Source organism: Mauremys mutica, chromosome 5 (genome assembly GCF_020497125.1).
Source record: "Mauremys mutica isolate MM-2020 ecotype Southern chromosome 5, ASM2049712v1, whole genome shotgun sequence".
NCBI classification, from domain to species: Eukaryota; Metazoa; Chordata; order Testudines; family Geoemydidae; genus Mauremys; species Mauremys mutica.
In genome coordinates this window covers 130,902,420-130,912,192 of record NC_059076.1, presented here as the reverse complement: position 1 = coordinate 130,912,192, position 9,773 = coordinate 130,902,420, and the positions used below count along the sequence as shown (strand labels likewise).

The window sequence follows — 9,773 nt, the reverse complement described above, 5'->3', positions numbered from 1 at the left end:
ATTTACCCCTTCACATAACACAAGACCCAGGGATCATGCAATGAAATGAATAGGCAGCAGGTTTAAAACAAACAAAAGGAAGAACTTCTTCACACAACGCACAGTCACCCTGTGGAACTTGTTGCCCAGGGATGTTGTGAAGGTCAAAACTATGGCGGGGTACAAAGAAAGATTTAGGTAAGTTCATGGAGGACAGGTCCATCAATGGCTATTAGTCAAGAAGGTCAGGGATGTAATCAAGTGATCTGGGTGTCCCTAAGCCTCTGACTGCCAGATGCTGGGACTGGAAGGCAGGGGATGGATCATTCAATAAATTGCCCTATTCTGTTCCTGTCCTCTCAAGCATCTGGCATTGGCCACTGTCAGAATACAGGATACTGGTCTGGATGGACCATTGGTCTTACCCAGTATGGCCATTCTTATATAGGGACCAAGCACCTACAGCTTCTATTCACTTGTACTGGGGATGCTGGTGCTCAGCACATCTGTAAATGAGGCCCTAGGTTCTCTACCTCTTCTATAACGAGAGCTCTCAGGCTAACAGACACAGCTTGGGGGTGATTGTGGGGAATACTCTGATGAGGAGACCAGCCATTTGGGAATCACTGCTTTGTCTAAGAAGGACAAAGTGCCTTCCTAGGGCATGAAATCAGAGACATCCAGAGTGTGTTCAGAGGGAGAGGGTAAAATGAAGGCCCATGCCCAGACTCTGGTGTCACAGCCCAAGTGAATATTTAGGAGAGACATGTCAGATCTGGTCAAATATAAGTAAGATCTGCAAAGACATCTGTATATATAGCATCTGAATCTAGGATAACACAATATAATTGTAAACTAGAAGAGCAGCAGGAAATAAGCCAAATATGAGCATTTCACATTTCTGGGCTGAAACTAAAAGTGCAGTAAATTTGCATGCATTTTGCATAGGGGTGAGGTGTCATCAGTGAGCTGCTGAGCACATATAAACATTTCATTTTCCACTGCTCACTTATGAACGAGCTTTTTCAACCACGGTCAGGCAAGATGATCTCTCACACACCCCTTCTCTGGCTGCTGGTTCTCTGGATTCAGGGTAAGAAATCAATAAATAAAAAATGTAAAATGTCAAACATCAGTGTGACAGAAGTTAAGAAATGCTGCCATTCAGACTTATTTAATTAATATTCTACTATTGTATTTAGTATAAATTCACATTGGAATATTCAGACTGTGTTTCTGTGTCTGAACATTGGTCATCTCCAGCATTGTATCATTGTTCATTCCCTACCCTTCTTCTCTCTTTATCCAGACTCCTCTGGGCAAACCGTGGTGACTCAATCCCCGGAATCTCTGGCAGTGCCAGTGGGAGGGAGAGTCTCTATCAACTGCAAAGCCAGTACGAGCGTTGGCACTTGCCTAAACTGGTACCAACAAAAACCTGGACAAGCTCCCAAACTTCTTATCTACTACGCTAGCAGCCTCCAGTCGGGGGTCCCAGCCCGGTTCAGCGGCAGCGGGTCTGGCACTGATTTCACATTCACCATCAGCAGCGTAGAAGCTGATGATGCTGGAGATTATTACTGTCAGCAGTGTGGCAGCTTCCCTCTCACAGTGATACAGACCAGTACAAAAACCTCCCTGCTCTCTGCAGCGTGCAATGCAGTTACCATTCGTTGCAGATGTAACTGCATTTCAAATGTTCTGTCAAACGTGAAATAAGAGGGTGATTTATTCCATCTCCAAGCACACAGTGAAAAGAGAACACCAGAAGACTCAAAGAGTTTGGCTACCACAGACTCTAGAATATCCACAGAAACTTGACACTCACTACAGTTTTCTCTGCTTTATTCCCACTCTTGAATCCCAGGGCACCAGAGAGATTTTCATTTGGGGAAAAAAATCAAAGATTTTCATGTCAACGCGGTTGACTTGTTCATGTAAACTTTGTCAACTGAACTTCATAACACAACACCCAACACAATACACTAGAATAGTCAAAGTGATAACATCGAACCAACCATTTTGACCATATCGGAAGGAAATGTTTTGACCTTCTCAAAACTTTCCCCTGAAACTTTGAACAGAATTCCTGTGTTCCTGGAGAACGTTTAGATTTTGTAAAATCCACATTTCCTTAGAGAAAGCTGTTCCTTTGGAAAAAATTCAACCAGCTCTGCCATTATCAATGCACTTCTACAATGGTCTCAGGGGCTCCTCTTATTTGAATAGATAATCAATAAAATCCCATCTGAAGGTCTTAGAATCATTATTCACAACGGAAAATTATACTATCTTGGGATTTTTAAATGGCAGTTTTAAGATCAGGTGCCTGTTTGCTCTGTTGTAGAGTACGTTAAGACCATATGGGCCAGATTCACAAAGGTCTGTATGGGAGCAAATCCCCAAACACACATGAACCTAGAAGAACAAGCAGGTAATAGGCACACGCAGGATTTTCATAGGGACTGGGCAGATGCACCAGAAGAGGGGTGTGGCCCAATGGGCAGGGAAGTGGGAATGGCCATGCAGAAGAGTGCTGACACCTTCATCCAGAATGCATGGAGTGTGGACACATTCAGACTGGGTCTGGCTAGTAAGAGTCAGCAGGAGCCAATGGAAAAGGAGTTTAGTCAGCTTCCCAGTGACAGCTGGGCTGGGCACAACCAGGCAGAAGAGCCAGTAGCTGCAGAGAGGGGTAACTGCAGTGGAGTTTAGCAAGTTTGGAGGCCCTGCTGCTCCACTCACACAACCCCTGTGCCTCTGAGACTCAGGCGCCTACCATGTCATGGAAGTAGAGGGGGACAGGGGCACAGACACAATGGGCAGCGCTGGAGCCTGGCACACTGACACCACTGCTCTGCATTTCTGTGCTGTGCATACACCCAACATCTGAGCATGTTCAGACCTTGGGTCTCCTCTTCCCAGACCTCACTTTCATCCTTCCTGTGTGCACCCTTCAAGCCTTTGAAAACAGCCTTCATTCCAGGCGTGCAGAATGCATGCAGCCACTGGTGCCGCTGCATGCAGGTGTCGGTGCAGTTGCTTCCTTGAAAATTTGGCCCTACCAATATAATGAAAATGGATTAATTAAAAGAGACTGGGCTGATTGCATTTAAACCCCACACACTAAATGACTGAATGATTTTAGCTTTTCTAACTTGGGTTTCAACTTGCCGCTTGCTTGGTTACTCCTCATTAATCAAACAGTCGTTGTTACCTCTATGTCCTGTAAAGCTAACTCTGGCTGCTTTACCATCTGGATCATGCAAATATGTTCTAGTTATTACATCCAATAACCACAAAACACCATCAAGTCAGATATTTCAAAGCTCCTCCCTGGCACTAATCTCTGGTCATTTACATCATTGGGCTCTTTTTGCATATTCACACATGGCTGATGTTTCCACACTGAGCTACTGAACACATAAATGGTTCCATTTCCACTACATACTTCACTGCTGAGCCTTTGCAACCACACAGAAGCAAAATGATCTCAAAGACTCCCCTTCTCTGGCTGCTGCTTTTCTGGTTTCACGGTAAGAATCAGACACGTGTCAAAAGTCTTGACAAGGAATGTGGCAAATCATAATAAATGATGGTCCTTTGTAGAGTTATATGCTGATTCCAGGTATAATTTTAGTTTATTTCTACTGTTCAGTTTACAAGTATTTCAATGCAGAGCTTTGAATAATGTTAATGTCATTGTCCCATTTACCCAACCCCAGCCCTGCCAATTTTTATTCTCTCTCTCCAGGTTCCAGTGGGCAGATTGTGATGACTCACACCCCAGAATCCCTGGCAGTGTCTGCAGGAGACAGAGTCACCATCAACTGCAAAGCCAGTTCTAGTGCTAGCGGATGGGTATCCTGGTACCAACAGAAAACAGGACAAGCCTCCTAAGCTTCTTGTCTATGCTGCTTCCACCCGTCCCTCTGGGATCCCAGACCGGTTCAGTGGCAGTGGGTCAGGCACTGACTACACATTCACAATCAGCAGGGTTGAAGCTGATGATGCTGGAGATTATTACTGTCAGCAGTATAGCAGCTTCCCTTTCACACAGTGATACAGACCGATACAAAAACCTCCCTGCTCCACGAAGCATGAAGTCTAGTAGACACTAGTACATACCAGTAGCACAACAAACTAGTTTTCAAATGTTCTGCCAAAAGAAAAATAAGAGGATAACTCCTCCCATCCCCTAACATAACCTGAGACTCTAGCATTGTACAGTATTACTATCCCACAAGGTTAGCTATGCAGGGAAGATTTGGTATTGCATGAGCTGAACAACAGAGGGTCATCAGTGAAATCCCACAAAACGTATTCTGTCTTTTTTTAAGTCTAATCTTAACCATGAATTTTCTGGGTTATGATCCTTGGCGTTTGGATCATGACAACATCCCTGTCACTGATTTTTATCTAAAATTACTAATATGCACTCACAGCCTTAACTCCATCTTATTATTATTTATTGTTTGCTCTCTGGTAGCACCTACAAAGCCCTAGATATGGACCTCATTGCGCTAGGTGCTGTGCAAACACTGAAGAAAAAGACGGTCCCTGCCCTAAACAACTGCTACAGCAGTTTTTGTCTGGGGATGAATACGTTAATCTGGAAAGCAAATTTCATTAGCTGGAGGTTAAGGTTGTTTTCAGACAAAAGCCCCAGAGCATGGGAAATAAAGCTAATCTTCACTTATGCGTACAGCACAGATCACATACAAATAAACTGCAACACATGATGTACATTAAATCATTAATACATACTTCTAGATACAAACTATGGAGATCAGGTGTGGGCCATCAGGGAAGGCACTAGTAGTGCCTCGTTCTGGGAATGAGACCTAACACCCTTTCATGGGCTGGTTTATGGCAGACAGCTCCCTGCTTGATCCATTTCCCAGACTTTGCACCGTATCTATCTTCAGTGGGTTTATACCTGTTGCTGATGGGCAATCCACTGGTGTCTTGCACTCCAGAACGTGGGCCCCTTCTTGGCCCGTTTCAGAGGGGGCCACGTGCTGCTCATTTTCACCAGCAAGCAGCAGGTTTGTGGCTAAGCAGGTAGACCAGAGGGGCTGGCTGCACTTGGCAGGCCTGGGACAACAACTTCAAGCTCCCTGCCTCACTCTGAAGAGCCCATAGTGATTGCATCCTTGATAGATGTTGGGATCCTGCTACACAGGTCCTCACAGCCCAACATGTACAAAATAGGGCTTGTGTCTATAGTGCACAGGGGACTTTTTAAATATTTATTTAGTTAGTTTCACCCTGACCCTACAAAATTGAGGATTGTAGAAGTTTTGGCCCAAAACAGACATTAAAACCAAATTCTAAAAGAATCCTTGTGATGGGGACACAGCCTCTGCCTATACTGTCACAATAACATTCTCCTCTCTGATATAAGAGTCTGTTTGTACATCCCCAGACAGAAATGACATTACGATGGAGTTCTGGTTGCAAGAACTACTACTGGGGGAATTCTGCACCACTGCACGTGCGCAGAATTCATGTGCTGTGCAGACACTTTTCCCCCCGCAGAAAATACAGTTATGCTGCCCACCAGGGGCCACTGTGGCAAACAGAGAGCAGCCACTCCAGGCCAGCTACAGCTGCACATAGGGAGGAGAAGAGACTGCCTTCCTCACAGCACCCTGCCTGTGGAGCCTGGTCAGGAGGCACGGGATATGGGAGGACAGAGAGTATGGGGCACCATGGGCTACTGAGGGTGACACAGACTGGGGTTCACAATGGCTAGCGGCAGAGACAGACTAGGGTTGGGGCTGAATGTGAGTGGGGGTGCAGGGCCACATAGGGACAGAGGGGAGGCAGTGGTGGGACACATGGGGATGGGGGAGGAGGTGTGGCTCAGTGGGGTTGCAAGGACAGATGGGGATGGGAGGTGCAGGGACACATGGAGACAGGGGCAGATGTGCCTGACTGAATGAGAGAGGCTAGGAGGTCAGCCAGGATATGCATGGTGGAAGCTCCCTACCAATCCCTCCCCGCCCCCGAAAAAACCTGTTCCATACTTCTCCCACCCACATCCAACAACTCTCCAAGTTCAATCCAGGCTCCTTCCCAGAAATCACTTCCCTCTCCCTCAGCTCCTCCATTACCCCCGACCCCCCCCAAGCCTTTGCACTGCTTCTGGAGGGTGTGGGAGTGGGAAATGCATTTCTGTATTGTAGTTTAAATGAATTATTACTCAGAGTTCTCTGTTAACATGACTAGTAAGGAATCTATTTGTCAAAACAAACATTTCCTGATTTTGTTGTTGATGTTTGTATTGTTACAGACATACTTGCTGAGAGGTATTTTGAAATAGATTACCAAAAAAATTAGATTGCTGTGATTATATTGTGGGTTTTTGACAAATAAAATATGCAGAATTTTAAAATATTGTGTGCAGAATTTGTAATTTTTGGCTCATAATTCCCCCAGGAGTATTCATATTTGAGGTAAAATGCATTACAAGCGAGTTGTAGTTATACGAAAAACAAGTATTACAAACCTAGGAAAATCAGAGATAAATTTAAAACAAATTAATCATGTTGCAGTATGGAAATACACAGTGAGGGCACCAAAAAAACCTAACTCCATCCTGTAATGATGCAGTGCAATTAATATATGATTCTGATTAAAGCATTTTCATGTTAGATGATCCCAGATGTGATTATAAAAAGATTTTTGAAGACACAATGGAGTTTTTCATATATTTCCCCCTACACTACAAAGTTAAGATTGTTTGGGTGCTTTGACAGAACTTTTTTTACTTAAAAAAAATCCAAACACTTTACAGTGTAAATATTAATTCTGAATATCCTTCATTTTACAGTGCTTGAGTCTAAGGTAAGCGCAACATCCTTGTAATATCATTACTCTTAAGTTCTGGATAACTACTGACAACTTAACTCTATCCTAATATAGTTTTTTGTCCGGGAATTTCCTTATACACACATATACTTTCATACATGAACCCTAAAACAAATCCCACGATAATGCTGCTTTACAACATTTCTAATGAGATGTAGATATGTAATATCAACCTTCCCTCTTTGTTTTCTTTTCTTTAGATTCATAGATTTTTAAGGCCAGAAGGGACCATCATTATCATCTCGTCAGATATCCTGCATAACATCGGCTATAGAACCCACCCAATAAATTCTGCATCAAGCCCCGAACTTCAGCTTGAACAACAGCATGTTATCTAGAAAGCGCTGCAGTCTTGATTTCAGAGGGCAGATTTATTTGTACACTAAAGCAGGCAGAGCACCCAGCCAGTTTGCATCACCAGAGCAGCTGAATTGTACTGGTAAATCTGGCCCTTGATTTGTAATGGACTTTATGGGACTGTTAGTGAGATTGCTGCTGTGTCCAGGCTCTGGAAAGACTCCATGGCCGCATTACCAGCGCGAGCAGCAGTGCCTGACAGGTTCCTCAGGACGCTGCTTCTTCAACTACACGGCACGCTGAAGTTGCACTGCTGAGGGGATCTGATCCAGGAGCATGGAGGGTAGGGGGGGACTGTAGGATGGTCTCGATTCGAAGCACAAAACTACTCACCGGGTGGCGTGGGTTCCCCATCTCACAGACGGGGATCTGAAACAAAGCACAAGTGACTTGTCGCATGTCACACAAGGAGACTAAGGCAGAGCCAGGAGCTGAACCCAGATTACTTCAACACCAGTCCAGCACCTTAATAACAACACCATTCCTCCTTAACAGGACCCCATGTGCTACCTACTCACTACATGGGCCTTCTGCTGCCTGATGAGATAATACCTCAGGGTGACAGGGATAACACAGAGGATACATCCTAGCCTAAATTCTGGCTGTGGTGTAAATATCACCATCACTGGCCCTACTGCCATAGATTGAAAGGGCTCATGTTTGAAAACTGGCTCCACAACATCAATTACATCTTGAAACGTGTAACTGTGGGGGAAAGGGGAACCAGATATAAGAAGACAAAGAAGCATCAGGCCGTGTAGCAGCTCACTCCCTGGTGACCGCTAGGACATCTGCTTGGGCACTCCATTCATAGACTACAATCTGTGGACAACCCTGCCATTGGCCAGTAGATGGCAGTATTTGGACACCACTTTGCAGAATTTGTGATTTCAGGACAAACAGGCCAGTTGGTTTCTGAAGGTTTCTTTACTGATATGGTCTGATGAAAGAGGGAGAAGAATAATTGAGTGAATGGGCTTCACTGATCACAATCTTTAAAAAAAAACATAGCTCACTGTGAGCCCCTTAAACCCACAGCTAAGTCCTCACTCCCATGAGCAGTCTCTGTGAAAGACATGGGATTACTTATGAGAATAACTGCTCACCATGTGAGTAATAGGAGCAGGATTGGCCCTATATCATTAAGTTGTTATAGATGGTCTTGCGTTTAAATGTATGGAAATCTGCAGCCTGCTCCGCTATCCATTGATAGAGTGTCCTTGTTAAATAATGAATCCACCAATGTAACCACCTTATGCCACGTAAGTCTCAGTCTGAGCACTTGAACACCCCACAAGTGAGTAACTATAAACAGTTATTACAGGCAACAGCAGCATGAAATAGACAAGCCAAATATTTCAGAACAGCTTTCCTAGGGCTATAATGCTGGTGACTTCCAGGATTTTATCTTTTTGCATATTCACACAAGTGATTTTTCCCTTTCTGAGCACTTACAAATGTGTCACAGATTAGATCATATTATATACACACACACTCACACACACATTAATTTGAAACCCTCCTCACTCACCAGGTTTCAAAACCTGGGCTCCAGCTCAAGTGGGAATGTCTATGCTGCTATCTTTAGACACATGGGATCTGAGACTCGCTGTTGTGTTTTTGGTTTGCTTTGCTTTTTTGCAGTGGAGACATACCTACTGATTACACTCACACCATCAGCAGCATTAAAGCTCATCAGACTGGAGAATATGATTGTCAATGGGCCTTTCCCAGTGATACAGGCCAGTGCAAAAACCTCCTTTTTCTACACAGAGATGCGGGCTTAGAGATCCCTGAAGATATTTAGGTGCCTAATTTGTATTGAAATTAGTAGGCATTAGGTATCAAAAAAGCTTTGCATGGTGGATCTTAGGAGAGCAAGTGTGTCATGGAGACCAGCTACTAAAAGGGAAAAAAGTCCCAGACTCTCCTTGGGAGGCGGGGAGAAAGGAGGGAGGTATATTATCTTGCTTTCTCCAAATAAAGGGCTCACACAAAGCAATTTAGGCAAGTCTGCACTGGGAGCACAGCTGAGCAGAAGTAGTTCTACCAGGAATTACCTAATGCATCTCTGAACCCCACAGCAAGCAAGGAGAATGTAGCTGCTGCTCTGTTCCTGGAGTGGGCACTGCATACACACCGCCTTCCAGTGCTGGCCTTCTCTATGGCCAGTCCTGGGGGTGGAGATCTTGGCTCATAGCTACTTCTGGGGTGGTTAGTGATGCTGGCTACATACATCACTTGGGTTTGTGTAGGTGCAAAGATTCCACTGCATCTAGCCACTGCATGGAAGGGCTCCTAGCACAACCGCATCCTTGCACACCCATGGAGACACCAGCAGCATTCTCTCCCAAAGGAAGGCAATTACTGTCTGGAGAATGTGGACAAGACATCAGCCCAATTAACTCCATTGGCAAGGACACTGGGGACATTCATGAATATTTTCATGGCAAGGAGAATAAACAAGGTAAAGGGAAGTAATCGGATCTGAAAACTGCTGTAAAAATGGCTGGGAGATTTTAACCATTTAAATACAAGGTCACATACAGAATTCCTGGTGC

General features: G+C 44.5%; 1 gene segment (V, D, J or C); it reads left to right on the top strand.

Moving 5' to 3' along the window:
* Nucleotides 1–1,022: 1,022 nt before the first annotated feature.
* Nucleotides 1,023–8,999, top strand: LOC123371808. The segment is given in 3 exon segments: nt 1,023–1,072; nt 1,289–1,660; nt 8,857–8,999. Coding segments are annotated over 3 exon segments (564 nt in total).
* Nucleotides 9,000–9,773: the final 774 nt, after the last annotated feature.